Genomic DNA, 21,499 nt, shown 5'->3' on the forward strand with positions numbered 1-21,499 from the left:
AACTCCAACACCTCTTCTCCCTTAATATCAACATTCTCCAGAACATCAACCTCACTCATATTGTCCTCACCATCATCAAGTTCCCTCTCATTGGTGAATACCGAAGAGAAGTATTCATTGAGGACCTCGTTCACTCCCACAGCCTCCAGGCACATCTTCCCACCTTTATCTCTAATCGGTCCTACGTTCACTCCTGTAATCCTTTGATATTAGCTTTATCCCTAACATCCTGCAAGAGATCCCTAAACATCGACCACATGTCCATAGTACATTTCCCTGCAAAAACATCATCCCAATTCATACCTGCAAGTTTTAGCCTTATAGCCTCATAATTTGCCCTTCCCCAATTAAAAATTTTCCTGTCCTCTCTGATTCTGTCCTTTTCCATGATAATGTTAAAGACCAGGGAGCAGTGGTCACTGTCCCCCAGATGCTCACCCACTGAGAGATCTGGGACCTGACCAGGTTTGTTACCTAATACTAGATCTAGTATGGCATTCCCCCTAGTCGGCCTGTCAACATACTGTGACAGGAATCTGTCCTGGATGTACTTGACAAACTCTGCCCCATCTAAACCCTTGGAATTAGTCAAGTGCCAATCAATATTAGGGAAGTTAAAGTCACCCATGATAACAACCCTGTTATTTTTGCACCTTTTCAAAATCTGCCTCCCAATCTGCTCCTCGGTATCCCTGCTGCTACCAGGGGGCCTATAGAATACTCCCAATACAGTAACTGCTCCCTTTTTGTTCCTGACTTCTACCCATTACTGACACACCGCACAGGTCTCCTGTCACGGTTGGATACAGTGGACAATCAACACTGTATGTATCCAAGCTCTCCAAGTTTGCAAAAAATATCCAGATATCTCTCACTTTGCACTGTTGTTGATTGTTGCAGTCAGAAACAGGAAGGGATACAGTGTGGAATAGGCCCATCCAACCCTGCTTTTGACTTGGAAAAAAAAAACCACATTTATTCTTCTAGCCTTCTCTTACCCAGCACTGAAGAAGATAGCACCAGGAAACAATGTGACCAAAGGTGACAATGTTCTTCAGGCACTTCTTCTTTCAAGTATGATTCTGCTACTATTAGAACCCGCGATTTACATTTTGATGGCGTGTTTTCAGGCCGATTGAGAGATCTGGCACTTTGCTTTCTTCGAGGGAGTCTGGTGAGGTCTCGAGTGGAGTGTGCAGCCTGGAGGCCAAGAAGCCTGGAGCCGGGGTGCAAGGCCACGATCAACTCCGTTTCTCACCAATCTCGCTGATTAAAGCATCGAGCGAGGGCGAAAGCGGAAGGCGAACGGGTATTTAGTGCTGCCTGCCTGCATTTGAGCAATCTCTCTCTCTCCTTCTCGCTGATTGCTGCCAGGGTCTTGGCTCTTGAGCAAAGTTTGATCGGTGAAGTTTGGGGATTGCTGTAGTTCATGTTATGATGTATTTCCGGTTACTATTTTGTGCAATTTTGATCAGGGCAGACTGGCTCTGCAGCCTGCAGTCAATGAACGACACAGTGCTAAATTGAACTGAACTGAACTAAATAGGACATTCCTAGACTGTTTCAATGACTTCGTAGTTTGATGTTTTATAGTCTGTGTTTATTGCTTGTTTCTTTGCCATTTGCACGATTTGTTCTTTCTTTGCGTGTTGGGTGTTTGATGTTTTCTTCGAGTGGGTTCCATGGTGTTCCTTTGTTTCATGGCCTTCTGAAGAAGGATGAATCTCAGGGTTGTATATAGCATACACACTTCGATAATAAATGTCCTTCCATTTTCAAGCTTCTCGATTAGGACCCTTTCAGGGCAACAGGCACTCATGCTCAATTGACTGCTCTCCCGCGGCTTCTCCAGCCGCATTCTGTGCGCCACACTCTCCCCCGTGAGGAGGTACCTGGTGTCCCTATCCCAGTCACAGCCACAACTCCAGGATTCTCTCTCCACCGCTTGCAAAGGACCTGTCTGATACTTTATCCTCCGCTGGATCCAGGCTTACAGTGGCCGGGTCCTGATGAAGGGTCTCGGCCTGAAACATCCATGGATGCTGCTTGGCCTCCTGAGTTCCTCCAGCATCTTGTGTGTGTTTGAATCTTGACAGCTCCTCCCAAACTCATAGCTTCTTCAACTAAGAGCAAGGACATCAGGCCCATGGGAACAGAAGGATGAAAAATGAATACTTCATTTGCCAATGACACCCACATTTGAAAAGTGTAATGAAAAATGTTGGCGACAAGCAAATTCAAAGTGACTAGAGAGCAGAGTGAAACTCTATGGTGTCACTTTCTTATTTTAACTGATGTAAGATTACTTTATGATAACCTCATAGGCGACTGTAGTTTTAAAGCTGGATGAGTCACTAGCAAGTGCATTTTCCACCGAAGTGCCAGTACGTACAACATAACGATCTGAGCAGGACTCGCACCACCAGGTTCAAGAACAGTTACTACCCCTCAGTCATCAGGCTCTTGAACAAAAGGTGATAACCCCCACACTAACTTCCCACAACCAATGATCTCACTTTAAGGACTTTTTGTCTCATTATCTCACGTCTCATTATTTATTGCTATTTATTTATATTTGCATTTGCACAGTTTGTTGTCTTCTGCACTCTGGTTGATCTTTCATTGATCCTGTTATAGTTAGCATTCCATAGATTTGCAGAGTATGCCCGCAGGAAAATGAATCTCATAGGGTTGTATATGGTGACATACATGTACTTTGATAATAGAATTTACTTTGAACTTTGATCATACATCAATTGTCATCATCTATCAGACTTCTCCCTGTAAGTAATCCCACAGTAAACTACACAATTCTGAAACAGAGGAGAAAATCTCACTTCTTCTTGTTCTAATCCGCTGCTCAATAGAAAACACTGCATTATCTACTATATCTATAGCCTTCATATTGTTGTATCAAGAAATAGTGCAGATGCTGGAAATCCAGAGTAACACGCACAAAATGCTGAAGGAACTCAGCAGATCAGGCAACATCTAAGGAAAGGAACGAAGAGTTGAAGTTTCAGGCTGAGACCTTTCATTAGGACTGGAAAGAAAGGGGGAGAAGCAGAATGAGAAGGTGGGGGAGGGGACGTTTAAGTTGGAAATTGATAGGCGAAGCTAGGTGTGGAGGACGACACTTGGGTGGGGGGTGGGGGGAATGAAGTGAAAAGCTGCGAGATGAAAGGTGGAAAAGGTAACAGACTGAAAAAGAAGGAATCTGACAGGAGAGTGGACTGTGGGAGAAAGGGAAGGAGAAGTGTTACCGGAGGACATGTAGGCAGGTGAGGAAAAGAGAAGAGGTAAGAGGGGAACCAGAGTGGGGCCAGAAATATTCATATTTCTGAATACCTTTCCTAATTCTGCCTCTAAACTTGTATGTTAACATGGTACCCTGCCTCAATGACTACTGTCCAGTAGCACTTACATCCACTGAGTTGAAGTGCTTTGAGAGGTTTGTGGTGAAGTATATCAACTCCTGTCTGAGGAGCAACCTGGATCTGCACTATTTTGCGTACAGTCACCACAGGTCAACAGCAGATGCTATTTCATTGGCTTGTCACTCAACCCTGGAGCATCTGGGCAGTGAAGATGCATACAGCAGGATGCCCTTTATTGACTCCAGCTTGGCATTCAGTACTATCTTCCTCTGGAAACTAGTCAGTAAGCTCCAAGGCCTTGGCCTCAATGTCCCCTTGTGGATTAGATCCTCAATTTCCTCACTTGCAGACCCTAGTCAGATTGGATTGCCAACACCATCTCCTCCGCAATCTCCATCAGCACAGGATCACCACGAGGCTGTGTGCTTAGTCCCTGTTCTACTCACTTTATACTTATGACTGTGCAGCTAAGCACAACTCCAAAGCCATATTGAAGTTTACTGACGGCACCACTGTCACTGGCTGAGTGGAAGTTGATGACGAATCAGCATTGGAGATCTAGCTGAGTGGTGCCACAACCTCTCACTCAGTGTCAGCAAGACCAAAGAGCTTATTCTTAACTTCAGGAGCATGAAATCAGGGGTCCATAAGGCAATCCTCATCTGGGGATCGGAGGTGGAGAGGGTTTGCAACTTTAAATTCCTCGGTGTCAGTGTTTTGGAGGATTTGTCCAACACATTACAAAGAAGGCGCAGTAGCACCTCTACTGTTTGTGAAGATTCAGCATGTCATTTAAAACTTTGACAAACTTCTGTGAACGTGTGGTGGAGACTTACTGACTGGTTTCATCATGGCCTGGTATGGAAACACCAATGCCCTTCAATGCAAAAGCCTACCAAAAGTAATGAATACAGACCAGTCCATCATGGATAAAGCCCTCCCCACCACTAAGCACATCTGCACGGAGCACTGTCACAGGAAAGCAGCAGCCAACATCAAAGAACCCCACCACCCAGGGCTTGCTCTCTTCTCGCGCCTGCTATCAGGCAGGAGGTACAGGAAGCTCAGGAATCACACCACCAGGTTCAGGCTCAGGAACCCTTCAACCATCAGGCTCTTGAACCAGAAGTGATAACTTCACTCAGCTTCACTCACCCCAGCACTGAGCGCCTCCCACACCCTATAGACTCACTTTCAACGACTCTCCACTTCATGTCTTCGATATTTAGTGTTCATTTATTTATGATTTTTTTTCTTTTTGTAATTGCACAGTTTTGCACATTGGTCCATCTTGTGTGTGGCTTTTCATTGATTCTATTGTTCTACTGTGAATGCCCACAGGAGACTGAATCTCAGGGTTGTATATGGTGACAGCTATGTCCTCTGATAATAAATTCACTTTGAACTTTGTTGTGGAGAGAGCAGCCTCACTGTAAATACCTGAAACCCTCCTTCTCGGCAGGATTCTAGTCAATCTTCTTTAAATATTTTCTGTAGCGTGGTATTTCTGTTATCTTTCAGTAAGGAGGCAGGTTCCATGTCTAGGAAAAGAACTTTATGTGCCATGAATGGGCCTTTGATATGTGCATTCAGTCCCTATCGCAACATGCTGGTTGATATCTATATGCCCCATACTCATTCTGTCCTTGTTTCAATCTTCTACCTTCACTCCCACAATAATAGGCATTCATGATGCAGATGGTGGAAAATATTTCTGTTAATTAAACATGATTATAATACGCCCACTCGTAAAAGCGCTGATGTATTTTACACCAACCAAGATTGCTGGCATGATTTTCAATGCAAATATAAATTCACACGTATTCTGTAAATTTAACCTTCTAGTGGGGTGCGTATCTCAGAAAACTGGTATGCACTCCATCTTTTAAAGTTATATAATAACAAAAATATCTGCAATCTACTCCCAGTATGCCCAAAGACCGACAGCAACTGCTGTTTGTATGAGGATTTGCTTACTTAGACACACGCACGCAGAAATTCAGTTCGTGGCCCTGTAAGGATTTTGTATTGATGATGCCAGCAGAAACCCTGTCTCTAAATCCAGATATTTGTGTTGCTTGGTGTTTTCTTGCTTTTACTTGACATACGTGACCAGCAGATTTCCCAGACAATAACTTCTCCAGCTCTCCACTGTTATGAGCCTCTGGCACGGAGATTAATGTTTCAATAAAGAAATACTGCGATGCGTCTCTGTCCAGTATGAGATCTGAGCAGGCACAGCGTTTGACATTACATCCTTGCTGGCTGTAAATGTTTACAAGTCCTTTCTCTCCAACGGAACACATGAGAGCAATTATAGGTACCTGATAGTAAATAGGCGTTCCCCGGGTGGATTACTTCTGAAGAATGTTATTTTTTGCTTGTTCGCCTTCTTTTAATAATGCAGACTAATTATTAAATAATAATTGAATGTAAAGTGTCTCTAAGGATTATTATAGAAAATTAGAATATCTGACTCTTATATTCTCATTTTGGCAATTACTGGCTGGTAGGAATGATCACAATTAATTCAACATAAACCATTCTAATCGAGCAGAATATATCTATACTAGGATGCCAAAAAATTATTCAGTGGCAATCATCTTTATTATGCTGTAAAAGCTGCCTTATCTCTGCACATGACAGCTGTCGTAGCATGCCAAGATAATTACGATCAAGGGGCAAAGTCCATGGGAGGGGACTGCAGGTTGACAGCCACAGCGGTTATCTCCCTGGAGTTTGCAGATGACATGAAGGTCGGTGGTTCTGTGGGTAATGTTGAAGGTTGTCCTAGATTACAATGGGACATTGTTTGGACGCAGAGCTGGGCAGAGAAGTGACAAGTGGAGTTCAACTTGGAAAAGTGAAAAGTAATTCACTTTGGAAGGTCAAAATGGACGGGGGAGTGGGGGTTAGTGCTTGGGTTCTAAGTGGCGTGGAGCAACAGAGGGATCTTGAGGTTCACGTCAGTAGATCCCTCAAAATTACTGCACGGCTTGACAGGGTTGTTAAAAAGGTGTATGGTGTGTTGATCTTCATTCGTCCGTAAGACAATTAGGCCATAAGACATGGGAACAGAATTAGGCCCTCTGGCCCATCAAGTCTACTCCAGCATTCAAATATGGCTGACCCTTTTTTTTCCCTCCTCCTGAACCCCATTTCTTGGCCTTCTGCCCATAACCTTTGATGCCATGTCCAGTCAAGAATCTATCAAGCTCTGCCTTAAGTACACTCAACGACCTGGCCTCTACAGCTGTGTGTGGCAACAAAGTTTGCAAGTTCACCACCCTTTAGCTAAAGAAATTTCTCTGCATCTCTCTTTTGAAATGCCCCTTTATCCTGCAGCTGTGCCCACTTGTCCTAGACTCTCCCACCATAGGAAACATCCTTTTCACATCTACTCTGTCTAGGCCTTTCAACATTCGAAAGGTTTCAATGAGATCTACCTCATCCTTCTGAATTCCAGTGAGTACAGACCCAGAGCCATCAAAAGTTACTTGTATGATAACCCTTTCATTCCTGGAATCATCTTTGTGTACCTCCTCTGCACCCTCTTCAATGCCAGTACATCTTTTCTAAGATGAGGGGACCAAAACTGTTCACAGTACTCAAGGTGAGGCCTCACCAGTGCCTTATAAAGCCTCAGCATCACATCCCTGCTCTTGTATGCTAGACCTCTTGAAATGAATGCTAACATGGCATTTGCCTTCCTCACCACCGACTCAACCCGCAACTGTCTTGTAAACACTGCCCATAAGAAGGTAAAAGCAAACTACTTCTGTAGAAAAATTTGCCAAGAACAATCATGGTCATGGTAAGACCATGATCGCCTCCGTCATATGACAGGGCACAAAACGAATGAATGAAGGAAAGAGGGATACAGTTTTTCAGATTCTATATGGCATTCTGTATACTAACTTGCGACTGCAAATGCCGGAGGTTGGATGTAACATCTGAGGGAGGAAGGAATCGTTGAAGCTTTGGGTCAAAATCCTCCATCAGAACTGTGTTGAGAGGCTACACAGCCAGCATGGAAAGAAACTGGGGAGAAAGGATTCTAAGGCATTTGGTGGACTGAGGAAGGGTGTAATGTACTTTTGGTTGTTGGGAGCTCTATCAGCCTGACTGACACAGGAGATCACTGTTCTTGGAGAAGTGTTTTAGGACAAACTATCTGTCGCCGCTTTATCAATGACTTTCATTGACTTGTAGGGTGAGGAAGAGGGGGTGCTCACTAATGACTGCAAAATTCTCAACTTCTATTTGTTTAGAAACAGGAAGCAGCTTGTGACTAGGCAACAAGGCTTGGACAGCATTCAAACATGGGCTGGGAAGTGGCACCAATTATTCATGTTACAAAGGGCCTGATAATGATGATCTCCAACAAGACAAGTGAGTGACTATATACTCTTGATGCTCAGTTGCACTGTCCTCACTGGGACACCCATGATGAGCATCCTTGGGAGGAGCGGATGGCTACTGGAGATAGAAACGTAACTGAATCAGCCACATAAATACCAGGTCAGGTGCTGGGTTCACCAACACCTTATCAGGAGCAAATTGTCATTGAGTGACAAATGCTGAACTTGCCAGTACTGGCAACTGAATTTGAATAAGAAACAAGCCTGTGGACTGAACTGAGCCTTAAGATTGGGAAATTCCTTCTCAGATGGATAGATAGATAATATTATGAATAGCAACATTTTTAAAAGCATTGAATAGAGGCAAAAATAACGACCTCAGATCACTTATTGCTCCAGTAGTATACATTCAGTGTCTTGGAACAAAGCAAGGATTGTCTGGGAAAGGATAGCACAATTGCTGATGACGGTGTTGGAATTCTGACAGCAGAGACGGAATAATGAACATCTGATTGTGGGAACAGAAGTGTGGAGCAAGCTTAAAATGACATTTATGTTCACTCCTCTGGCATGTTCAGAATGCCAGCAAATGCCTCAAGTCTGCTCCATTTGCCACCACACTCGCTTTCTCTATGTACACTCAGTGGCCGCTGTATTAGGTACACCTGCTCTTTAATGCAAGTATGTAATCAGCCAATCATGGGCCTGCACTCAGTGGATAAAAGCATGCCGACATGGCCAAGAGATTCAGTAGTTGTTCAGACCAAAATATTAGAATGGAGAAGAAATGTGATCTAAGTGACTTCGACTGTGGAATAATTGTTGGTGCAAACAGTCACGGGGGTGGGTTTGAGTATCTCAGAAACTGCTGATCTCCTGGGATTTTCACGCACAACAGTCTCTAGAGCAGGGGTTCCTAACCTTTTTTATGCCATAGATCCCTACCATTAACGAAGGGGTCTGTAAACCCCAGGTTGGGAATCCCTACTGAGTTTACAGAGAAAAACAAAAAAAACATGCAGTTGAGCGGCAGTTCGGTGTGTGAAAACACCTTGTTAATGAGAGAGGTAGAGAGAATGGCCAGACTGGTTCAAGCTGACAGTAACTCAGATAACCAATCATTACAGTAGTGGTGTGCAGAAGAGCATCTCTGAATGCACGACACATTAAACCTTGAAGTGGTTGGGCTACAGCAGCAGAAGACCAAAACATACAATCAGTGCCTACTTTATGAGGTACAGACCTAATAAAATAAAATAACCACTGAGTGTATGTTTACATTTTTGAAGCTCCCTTTTATTACCTCAGAATCCCCCAAGCTGCTTCATGCCATGAGGGACTTTTAGAAGTCCATTTAGTATTACGGTAGGAAATGCATTAAAATATACGTATGAAGAAAGTTTGCACAACCTACAGTAATAGCAATATGGAATAACCATAAGACACAGGAGCAGAGTTAGGCCATTCAGCCCATCAAGTCTGCTACACCATTCCACTATGGCTGATTTATTACCTCTCTCAACCCCATTCTCCTGCCTTCTCACCGTAACCTTTGACACCCTGAATAATCAAGAACCTATCAACCTCTGCTTTAAATAAACTCAACAACCTGGCTGTTGTGTATTTAATATTTAAGTAATATTTGAGTAATCTGGTGTGTGAGTGTGTGTGTATATATGTAAACATTCTTGTTCATTTAGATAATTCATTACAATATAAATACATGAATTGCATGTAGCATCACGGTACTATGTGATACGTGCATGCCTCGCTTAAAGTAAGCATGAAGTTAGGTGCACATTTCAGACTCCCATGTCTTCCTTTGAATTAGTTTAATGTTTTGAAGATAGAAAACATACTATTGGTCTCCACAGCTGTCTGTGGCAATGTGCACACTGTGCCACTTGCTAGTCAGCCAATTGTCTGTCCATGTTAATACTTGAGGCTTTGGAGAGAGACATGCACCAACTGAGCTAACTCAGAGCTGAGATTGTCACCATCTCAGCTATGGCTGTGGTTAGCTCCTCTGTATCGCTGATGTATTAGTAAGTGGATTAAATTAATGTATAAAATCAAATGCAAGTTCCAAGCCGAATGTTGTGGCACGGCCACTAAGCAAATCTAAATGTAAAGTTCATGTTGAATTTAAGTTTGAAAACCCACTGACAGCTGCTCAGTTTCTAAAAGAATTGCGATGTGCAATCTGATGTTCTCTTTCAGAGTGATGCAGCTGGCATGCTGAGTGGAAGAACCACTCTGCCCAGGCCGTCGCAAGCTTATGATGCCAGCCTTGAATCCGCAGACTCGCTCAACTGGGTAGGTGCTGAAGTTGTAAATCATAAAGACAGTGTAAAAATACTCTGACTCTCCCTTGTGGGGAAAATAAACCTCCCTGCTTGATGCATTAGTTATCGCTCTGCCTGGATTGTGTTAGACAGGACTGTTGTTCTGCATGTCTCTGGGTATTTCAGGCGTGTTTCTAATCCAAATTTCCAGTGCTCGCTGTGTTTTTTAATTTCTTTTCGGCAGCTTAAATAAACCTTTAATCCTATTAGCCTTTATGTCTTTAAGCAGAAACACTGGACACAAGGGTTTTCTAGCATCTTATCAATAACCCTAAGCATATATACTTACTAACGAGTCTGTCTGAGGCCTCCATTGGTCAGGGGCGACCGTGGATGTTGCGTCCTAGCTGTCAAGATACGCAAGCCTGGGCAGTACGATATGTAGAGGAAGCTGTTGCCCACGTATCAAGCTCCCCATCTCCACGCATCTGGTGAACCGAAAGCAACGGCAGAGACCGATACAGTTTGGCACCAGCAGCGTCACAGGAGTTGCCAGTCAGCGGTGAACTCAATGTACGACTGCCTTAGGGACTCCAGTTCCAGATTTTTCCCTCGGGGTTTACTCCCAAAGCCTTGCACGTGCTACAAAGCAGCGGAGGTTTGAGATCAGTTTACCTTCTCCTAGATGAGCTGCCAACCGCAGTCGACTAGCCCCATCTGCCCGATGTATATCTAAATCCAGGTAGATATACCTCCATTTGATGACATTTAACTGATTCTTTCCAGTTTCCTGAAATATTGTTCATCTGGCTGACTGACATAAGACTTTTAAAAGCCAAAAATTCCTTCTGTTATAAATATTAAAAAAGAAAGGTCAAAAACAGAAGTATCATTATTGTTTGTGACCATTTTTTGAAAAATAATTTTCTTGCCCAATTAGCCCAGAATTTTGCATTGGTTTGCAACAACCAAAACAACAATCAAATTTTGCTTCCCAAAAGGACTAAGCAGAGACTAAAACACAGTTCAACAGTTTATTGACCTAATGGTACTTAGCAATTGAATCAGCTTTGGAGAACTTTTGCTGTTTCATAATGAAGATTTGTAATCTGGTGATTTTCCAAAGCTGTCATGTGGAATATGGTTTTTACAATTGATGGTTTGTTAATTGTGGAGTCTTTCAATGTCACAGAATCCTAAGACCCAATTATGTATGTATAGGACTAGGTTATACATGCCTAGCAGTGACTGGGTTATTTCATGATATTGGAAGACAGCTGATGCAAATGACTTCTTTCAATTCTCAACATTAGAATGCTTTATGGGCAGCGGAAATAAAATAGATCGGTGTTAATACAGAGAGCTTCCCGGCAAAGTTAATGCTGTGGTTAAAACCATTACTTTATAAATCACAAGCCAATTAAGTAAAGTGGGTCTATAACTGAAATCACCAAGGGAGAAACTAGAGAGAATAGTCAGGCTGGGGGCTGGAATTTGTAATTATCTAGAGATACAGCGCGGTAACAGGTCCTTCCAACCCAACGAATCTGTGCCACCCGATCACACACGAATTAGCTGAGTAAGCTGAATGACCGTGCGAGGAAACCGGAGCACCCAGAGGAAAGCCCTGTGGTGACGGGGAGAACGTACAAACTCCTTACAGAAAGTGACGGGAACTGAGTCCGGGTGGCTGGCGCTGTAATAGCAAGATGCTAACCGCAACACTGCCATGTCACGAATATGGGGGCGGCACGGTAGCGTAGTGGCTAGCACAGTGCCTCACAGTAAAGGTGACCGGGGTTCAATTCCCGCTGCTGCCTGTAAGGAGCTGGTACATCCTCCTCGTGACCGTGTGGGTTTTCTCCGGGTGCTCTGGTTTCCTCCCAAAGTCCAAAGGCGTGCTGGTTGGTAGGTTAATTGGTCATTGTCAATTGTCCCATGATTCAACTAGTGCTAAATCAGGGGTTGCTAGGCAGCATGGCAATTGATGGATGGATGTTAATTTAAAGCAATTAACAGCATATACCTTTGCAAATATAAAAGGTGTTATAGGGACTTATATTGTTGTTAAGTGATGAAACAAGCTGTTGTGGCTTTAGATTCTAAGTATTTGAATATGTATTTAATTGGATAGGTTTGATCTTGAACCAGAGGCACAATAAGTATGGTGGTGCACAATAAGAAATTGCACAGCTTTGTGTAAATGATCCAGTGTGATAGATACAGTACATGAGAGAGCTGAGGGAAAGATGAGAGAGTCCAAATAGATGACAGAACACTCCTTGAAACAAAGATGCATTGACTGTCAGTATTTCCGATCAATGACAACCTCTATTTCTGTGAGGCACATTTTTTGTGGCAGGAATTATAGAGTTAAAGAGTGAATGTTTTGTCTTATTCAAGGTCAAGTGACAGTTTGCAAAAACACAATTCAAGGAGAAGACATCAGCTAATTGAGTGTTTGGAACACAATTGTCTTTGCATAGAGAGTCGTTGAACGGGGGGGGGAGTGGTTTGGTGTGTGTGTGTGTGTGTGTGTGTGTGTGTGTGTGTGTGTGTGTGTGTGTGTGTGTGTGTGTGTGTGTGTGTGTGTGTGTGTGTGTGTGTGTGTGTGTGTGTGTGTGTGTGTGTGTGTGTGTGTGTGACCATTTACTGCTTTGAGATATACTACCTATAGGCACACACTCAGTGATTCAAGAACAATTTCTGAATGAACATTGAACCCATGAACACTACCTCACTACTTTCTTTAAAAGTTCTGTTTTTTCACTTATTTCAACTTGACCATTTAATATACATATACTTTATATAATTGCTGTAACTCAGTTTTTTCTATATTTATGATGTATTACATTGTACTGCTGGTGCAAAGTTAACAAATTTCAAATTTCGGTAATATTAAACCTGATTCTGATTCTGATTAATTTTCTTGCACATTTACAGGAAACTAAAGAAATACAATACAATTTGTGAATAAACTCTACATGAACAAAGACTGACAAACAACCAATATGTAAATACAAAAACAAGTAAATAAACAAATAAATAAATAATGCTGAGAACACGAGTTAAAGAATTCCATAGGTTGTGGAATCAATTCGAAGTTGAGTTGAGTAAAGTTATCTATTCTGGTTCAAGAGACTGATGATTGAAGGGTGCTGTACTTGAATCTGGTGGGGTGGGCCCCAGTGGCAGCAGCAAGAAGAGAGTACGGCCAAGATGTTGTGGGGGGGGGGGGGGGTGTTATTATGCGTGTACACAATAAAGAACTTCAATTCCCAGTGTGCAATGCGGGCGGTTCACCCCAGAACTGGAAGTGACATCTGCGAGCTGGTTGCACGCGCTCAGGTCGAGCTGACACTGTGACTGGAGCGTTCAGTAAATAAGTACATGTCAGAATTTTACCACACTGTCTGTCTTTTTTAAGAACAAACATAACAGAGGGAGTCCTTGATGATGGATGCTGCTTTCTTGAGGCAGCACTCCTTATAGATATGCACAGGGTTGGGGAGGGTGTTGCCTATGATGGCAGTGATCCATAGCAGCAGGAGAAAGTCTCAGTAACAACCAAATCAATGCCACCTTGTACCCATATTGTTTCCAAGCTCTGTACAAGCAGTTGAAAATTGTGATTGCTCAGCCAAAAAGAAAATTGAATTGGAAATTGGATTACTGAGGAAGAAGGATTGAAGAAGACGTGAGAAAGTGGATGGGGTTAGGAAGGATAAGAACATGGTCAACGTATTTGCTGGGGTCGACTGCTTCAGACTTGCAATGGAATTAAACACAGAAACCAGGTAGCTGTGTAGCACTAATCCCCATTGTTGCTGGAAACTACAGGAGTGAAATATGTCAAACAATAAACCTATTCAATAGGTCTAATATGTCAACTTTACGAGTCCAATTTTAGCTTTCTATGTGGTGCATAAGATGTTGTAAATGCCAGTGGTTTTATAACTACTGACTGCAATATTCCCTGCGATATATCACAGCTGTCAGTATAAATTTATTGGCTGTTTCAATTATAGACAGCACCTACATGTTATACAGCTTAACCGCTGGAGGCAGTTTTCATGCCTCCTCAGCTTACTTCTCAGTGCAAGGTGGACGTACTGTGATGGAGAGCGCTTGGTAAACATGCTCCCTACACACGCCATTCACTCTCTCTCTCTCTCTCTCTCACACACACACACACACACACACACACACACACACACACACACACACACACACACACACACACACACACACACACACACACACACACACACACACACACACACACACACACACACACGTCATTGTGCTGAGTGTACGCACTTCAGTGTCTTCCTCGTCATATTCTCAATGGGCCCTAAGCTGAGCTGATGCACTGGTGTTGGCTCTATGATGCCTTTCCCGCCACACCCGGCGGAACATCCACTTCTTTAGTAATGGGGATGTGTAAATGTGTATATCTTGTTTGTATACTGTACTGTACTTAAGGTAGAAAACTTCCGTTTGTTTTGTAATATGAGTGTAACTACATTGCGGGGTGCATCAATTTCCAAATCAAGGGTAGCCTTAAGTTAACTTTGTGGGTATTTAAAGATGGGATGTCCTGGTGCCTAATGAATGGAGCTCATCGCTCTCATTGGGAGGGAGAGACCGGGGCTGCCGGGAGTTAATACTGGACAATAATGGGGCTATTATTGTGTTTTCTGGTAGATACCTTTTTGTAAATATTGGCTCCAGCCATTTTTTCCTTCTGTCATAACCCATGTACCTAACACCTACTGATGATACGCAAACATTTTTTTAAACTGGGGTTTGGGCGCTGCAGTCAACAAGTGGGATGATCCAAGTTCTGATCATGATTTCTCTATATGTAAACTGTGAGGCCACTCAGTGCAGGAACAGTTGGATCTTTACTCTGTTAAAGATCTTGAGCTTACTGAGAACTCCTGCTGATCTCTCCCAGGTTGAGGACGTCACTCCTCTCACCATGTTGGAAGAGGTTACCACCGTGGAGAGCAGGCAAGACATGGCTGTGACTCTGGTGAAGCTGTTCCTTGGCCAGGGCCTCGTGGTACCATTCCTTGACTACCTCAATATGAGAGAAGTGTACAAGACAAGTGAGTATTGGATTCAAAAGTGCATTTTGAATTGTGGAGAGAGCAAATTCTGTAACATACAGGAGGATTTTCTGGATTGCTTAATTGTTGGCAAATCTGTAACTACGTGATATCTATCTATCTGCTTATCTATTTATTTATTGTTTGTTTGTTTATCTGCTTGTTTGTTTATTTATTATTCATTTATTTACTGAGCAAGAAAGATACAGCACAGAACAGGCCAGTCTGGACCTTCAAACCATGTTGCCCAGCAATTCCCCGATATAATCCTCGCCTGGTCATGGGACATTTTATAACGACCTCTCAACCGGTACGTCTTTTGGACTGTGGGTGGAAACCGGAGCACCCGGAGGAAACCCACACAGTCACGGGGAGAACGAACGAACTCCTTCCCGGCAGCGGTGGGAATTGAACCCACGTCGCCTGTACCGCAAAGCGTTGTGTTAACCACTACGCTACCGTGCCACTTGATGGTATTTATCTACACCGGGGTGTCCCAACCTGGGGTCCATGACATAAAAAAAGGTCGGAACCCTGGATCTACACTGCGTAGCAATAGGAGAATGTCTCATCAAAACTGTCTGTGTTTAAAATGCTCAAAGAAAGGACCCACCCCCTGTTTAGCTACACCAATGGCGTACCAGCAATTTTGTCATTCTGTAAAATGCAATAGGTCTGGGTGAGTACTTTGGAAATCATATACTGTTTGAAAGGATCATCAGAGTTTTGCTAGAAAATGCTGCTTTGGGAATGTTATTATTCTTCAAATATATTTACTTTTAGGAAGAATTACCAACCGTTTCACCCAATCTGTAATTTTAGAATCAGAAGCTTGCTAACCACGTCGTTCACTGAATGTTGATGGTACAGCTGGCAAGGCTAACATCTGTTGCTCAGCCAAAAGTGCCATTGAGTTCTGACTCAACTGCACTAGTTGAGATCGCATGAAGGCCGGAAAGGGTAAGGACGTCAGATTTCCTTCCCTGACAGACATTAGAGTACAAGACGGGCTTATACAACAGGTCGCCATTATCACTGTCAGCTTTTGCTTCCAGGTGAATGTAATTGCTTGAATTTAAATTTCCCAGCATTGTAGTGGGATTCAGCATTTTGCCTCTGGATAAAAATAGTATATCACTGCATTTGCCTACAACATCTTTTCATGAGGACACTGCCACAAGATGTTTGCTCCCCATTTTATCCGGGTCATAAAGGAAAAGGAAACCCCTCAATACCAGTCCACTTGGCATAAATAAAAATACAAAATGCTGGCAGAACTCAGCAGGCCAGACAGGAGACGTGATGAAGGGTTTCGGCTCGAAACATCATCACTACCTCCTCCCATAGATGCTGTCTGGCCTGCTGAGTTCTGCCAGCATTTTGTGTTTTTTTAAATTTCCAGCATCTGCAGATTCACTCGTGTTCCACTTGGCACAATACCTGGTGTACGGGGAACAGAGATTTGGGTGGATAACCCAGAGCGACAGAGAACGTAGGGACTTGTCCCTGATCTCCCAACACCTGTCCCTGGCAGTACCTGTAAGAGTACTCCATCTGCAGTTTTAATGTTGCATTGGTGACTCAACTTCAGTATTCAACTTCAAATGTTGTATTCAAATGCTTCCGGGTGCAGTTTTAAGCTGCAACGTTTACATCTCACAGAGCAGTGGTTCTGCTGTGCTTAGCCACTGACCAGAAATCCACAGCTTCTGAGGATCTCATTACATTGTGCCTCTGAAAGTAAGTCCGTCTGTCCCTGCAAGTCTCCATTATGTGTATGCATTGAAGCAATTTCAGAGCATTGAGCGGCCATTAACCGTTAAGTGAGTAATCACAGAGTCCTGATCGAGAAACATACCACACAGGTGTTTTGGAGATGGTCGTCGTCGAGTGCGTTTATGACATGAATGTAACTTACCACATATCGAGTTCCTGCTTCATGCTAGCATGGACTGCTTCATCTGGAACTCAGTCCTCAGTGAGCTTCTGCGTTCTGGCCTTCGGCTGGAAGGCAAAACATTGATGGAGCAGCTGAAAATAACTGGCTGGGACTAGGACACAGCCCTAAGGAATGCCTGGGGCTGGACAATTAATCTTCAGCAACTACAGCCATCTTCCTCTGTGCAAGGCATGATGCCAGCCATTGGGGGTGTTCCATTTGATGCCGATTGACAGTTCTGCCGAGAGGCCACCACCACACCGGGTCAGGCCAGTCACTTTGACCTCTCTTCTGGAATTCATCTCCTTGCAGTGAAGCTAAGGAAGCCCCTACTGGGCCATCGTTGAATAAGTTATAGGCAAATACCTTGTGTGAAAGCTTGCATCAGTAAAGAATAGACTGATTGATAGGTAGTTAGCTGGTTTGGACTTTTAAAAACAAGAGAAAATCTACAGATGCTGGAAATCCGAGCAACACACACTAAATGCTGGAGGAACTCAGCAGGCCAGGCAGCATCTATGGAAAAAAGTACAGTCGACGTTTCGGGCCGAAACCCTTTGGCAGGACTGGAGAGAAAAAGCTGAGGAGTAGATTTAAAAGGTGGGGGGAGGGGAGAGAGAGAAACACAAGGTAATAGGTGAAAACTGAAAGGGGAGGGATGAAGTAAAGAGCTGGGAAGTTGATCGACGAAAGAGATACAGGATTGGAGGAACCTCACCTTATATTTCATCTGGGTAGCCTCCAACCTATCACAAACAAGAGAAAATCTGCAGATAGTGGAAATCCGAGCAACACACACAAAACGCTGGAGGAACTCAGCAGGCCAGGCAGTGTCCATGGAAAAGAGTAAACAGTCAACGTTTCGGGCCGAGACCCTTTGGCAGGACTGGAGAAAAAAAGCTGAGGAGTAGATATGAAAGGTAGGGGGAGGGGAGAGAGAAACGCCTTTCAAATCTACTCATCAGTATTTTTTCTCCAGTCCTGCTGAAGGGCTTCAGTCCAAAACGTCGACTGTGCTTTTATTCCATAGATGCCGTCTGGCCTGCTGAGTTCCTCCAGCATTCTGTGTCTGTTGCTCCAACCTATCATTTTTTGCTTCTCACCTTTTGAATCTACTCCTCAGCTTTCTTCTCCTGTGTGTGTGTGTGTGTGTGTGTGTGTTGCTGGGATTGGATTTTTCTTGTTTTTTTGGGAAGAGGGCGTACTGGGTCAGTTTTCCACATTGTCAGATAGATGCCTATATTGGAGTAGCTTGGATAGAAGTTCAGTTAGTTCTGGGGGCAAGTCTTAAGCACTGGGACAGCAGCTGTAGTTTAGTTCCTCTCTATTTTTAGGTGGACTGCTGCTGCTTCTGGTGTGCTCTTTTGCACACCTCATTACCTTATTGCTGATCTTCTATCTAGATAGAATTCAAAGATATGTTGGGACATGAGGTTAAAGACTGTGGTAGAGTGCAGCCCATTGCTGCTCTCAATCCACACCACCGCATGCAGAATGGGTGATCAGAACTATGAGGGACTTGCTCACTGAATGGCAATATTGTTTTTGCAACACTTGAGGTGCAGACTCAAACCCATAAATTTCTTACCCTATTTGAACCGAGACGATAGAAAGATGTGTACGTGTTTAGGGATGTTGCACAGCAAATTGTGCACCAATTATTTTTAAAGTGTGCAAATTTGGTTGAATAAAACTGAGGTCAAATTGACTTTACTTATCAGGAGGCTTGGCCCAGACAATGGCTGCAATGAGTTTATGAATGTATTGAGACACAGTAAATGAATATCGAAAGAGGTGGAGGTTTATGTACAATCACACAATGTATGCAGGGAGTCTCAAGATTCCTGATGCAAAACTTGAGTGTGAAATGATGACAGTGTTGAGAAGCCAATACATGAACCTGCTTGGTAAAAGAAAACACACACAAATGGATCCAGCGAAAGTAGCATATTCCTTGCCTAAAGATACTTCACAGAGTGAAGCAGCAACACCTCTTCCAAGTATCAGAGCTGTAGACTACATGTCACAGTTCAGTTAATCAATGGTGCAATTTAATATCAGAGAACGTACGCAGAATACAACCTGCAATCCTTACTCTTCACAGAAAAAACCCAAAGAATGAATGACAGAAGACCTTAGACCCCCAAAACTCCCCCTCCCCCCTCCAACGCACAAGCATCAGCCCTCCCCACCTCCTTCCCCCAACTTGCTCCAGCAAAAATCAATCCACTCCACCCACCATGCAAGCAATAGCAAAGCCCCCCCCCCCCCCCAGAGATCTAGAGTCCCTCAAAATCTGCTGTCCATCCCAACACCTGGACATCTCAGAGAGGCTCTCTCTCTCAAAATCCAGGCTTTCTATGGGGTGATAATAGCTCATCTATTGCTTTATACCAGCAGTGGCTTCTAAGCACAATGTGAATATTGAAACAGGATACCCCATCAAAGAGAAGTTAACCTCTCACTGTGGACTCCGTTTTGACATTCAGCCTCGGTTTATACTCATATAATTAGCACTGGTCTTAAGCATAAGCTACTTTATGCTAATACTGAACTTGTGGGAGAACGCACTGACGTATTGAATTGAATTGACTTTATTTCTTAATCCTTCACATACACGAGGAGTGAAAATCTTTACATCTCCGGCTGAGTGTACGTAGATCTAGATCTCTGTAGATTTAGAGGCTAGTTAATTGCAATAGGGTTTGAAGCATAGCACACATTGCTATCAATGCAAAAATACTGTGCATGTTGGAAATCTAAAATAAAAACAAAAATTGCTGGGATCTTCAGCATGAATTAATTGTCGGGGGGGGGGGGGCTAATTTTAACTGCACAGTTGCACCCTGTCCAGCTGAGTCTTTTCAGCATTTTTATTTTTCTGATTACATTTCCAAAGCTCTTAGTATCTTTGCCTGAAGGAAATGAACTGTTGCACACAATTTGCAGGTGAATTTATTCGCAGTGATTTCAGGATAGGGAGGACCATTAAAACTTGTTCAGTATTTTGAATAATGGAATACTCACGTGACATTAAAACAACCATAATAGTTTCCAAGGAAGAAATTAGCTTGAAGTACTTCCTCCATTAATCGTTTCCTTTGTGTTTTGCCAAACAAAATTATTGAGTGTTTTATCTCATAATTCTTAGAAGGAAACTTATTTCATGTGTGATTACTTAATAGATTTTCCAGAACATTAAGGGATTAATTCACAGCCACTGCAGAGAGCACATTGTCATCATTTACTTGGTCTCAGTATTTGTGTCTCACAGTCTTAGAAAGGAGCATTTCATTCTAGAAACGTTTCTGTTGTCCATCCTAATTTAGGTAAAGCTGCATAACATCATCTAGGTGCTGTACAATAATTTCTACTGGCTTTAATTCTCAAAATCTTTGACAATTTTCTGCTTGAAAGGAGCTCAAACTACGTTTTTTCATGAGTGGTGGGCTCTCACTCTCAGTCTCACTCAGCGGCCTGGTGTTCGAGATCACCAGGCACGGCCTGGAAGATGGGGTGCGTACGCAATTCCTCGCTGCTGTTGCTGACTGAAACATCTTGGGAGAATGAAACATTGAGAAAGCAGGCGGTGCACACCACTGTTTAAAGAAAGCCCCTGCACTCGAGCAATCTCTCTCTCTTTTCCCCCTCTTTCTCTTTTTTCTCTCTCTCTCTCCCCTCTCTTTCCCTCTCTCTTCCCTCTCTCTCCCTCTCTCTCTTTCTCTCTCCCTCTCTTTTCCCCTTGCCCTCTCTCTCACTCTCTGTCTCTATGTCTCTCTCTCTCTCTCTCAATAGTGAGTGAGAGTCTGTTGGTCCTTGAGTCAGGGAACTCCAACAAGCGACGCGGCAGGTTGTAACAGTGAAACAGCGAGCTGTTGTTCTCCCCTCTCGCTGTGAGAGGGAGAGCCTGTCTGAGATATTGAAGTGGACGGTAGTTTTTGATGGCCTCTAGGTCATGGTCTCTGGGGGCTTTTCTATTCTTGCATGGTGGGTGGTGGTGCTTTAGCTTGAGCAAGTGGGGGGAGGAGGAGGTGGAGGGTTGACAGTTTTGCTGCTACCTGTGTGTGGGAGGGGAGAGGAGAGCTCTGGGTAGTCTAATGTTTTTTGTCATTCATTGTTTGGATTTTTTTTCTGTTTCATGGATGTTTGTGAAGAGTAAGAGCTTCAGGCTGTATACAGTCTCTGATATTAAACTGAGCTGTTGAGCCATTGAACATTCTCCCTATGACCATGTGGGTTTCCTCCAGGTGCACCGTTTTCTCCCCACAGTCCAAAGACAGACCAGTTCGTAGGTTAATTGGGCATTGTAAGTTGTCCCGTGGTTAGGCCAGGGTTAAGTCAAAGTTCAAAAGTTCAAAATGAAATTTATTATCAGTGTGCATACATGTCACCACATACAACCCTGAGATTCTCTTTCTTTGCA

At 43.4% G+C, this 21,499-nt stretch overlaps 1 protein-coding gene across 2 annotated transcripts in view; it reads left to right on the top strand.

Annotated features, from left to right (window-relative positions):
- The window catches only part of LOC140738422 (rasGAP-activating-like protein 1), a 271,421-nt gene that overhangs the window by 138,809 nt on the left and 111,113 nt on the right, over positions 1-21,499 (top strand). The window contains exons 10-11 of one of the 2 annotated variants that reach the window (XM_073065690.1): positions 9,959-10,054; positions 14,984-15,137. In XM_073065690.1, coding sequence (XP_072921791.1) covers positions 9,959-10,054; positions 14,984-15,137 — 250 coding nt within the window. The remainder of the gene's footprint in view (positions 1-9,958; positions 10,055-14,983; positions 15,138-21,499) is intronic. The other variant, XM_073065691.1, reaches the window with a different exon arrangement.

This window comes from Hemitrygon akajei, chromosome 14 (assembly GCF_048418815.1).
Source record: "Hemitrygon akajei chromosome 14, sHemAka1.3, whole genome shotgun sequence".
In the NCBI taxonomy this organism is placed as follows: Eukaryota; Metazoa; Chordata; class Chondrichthyes; order Myliobatiformes; family Dasyatidae; genus Hemitrygon; species Hemitrygon akajei.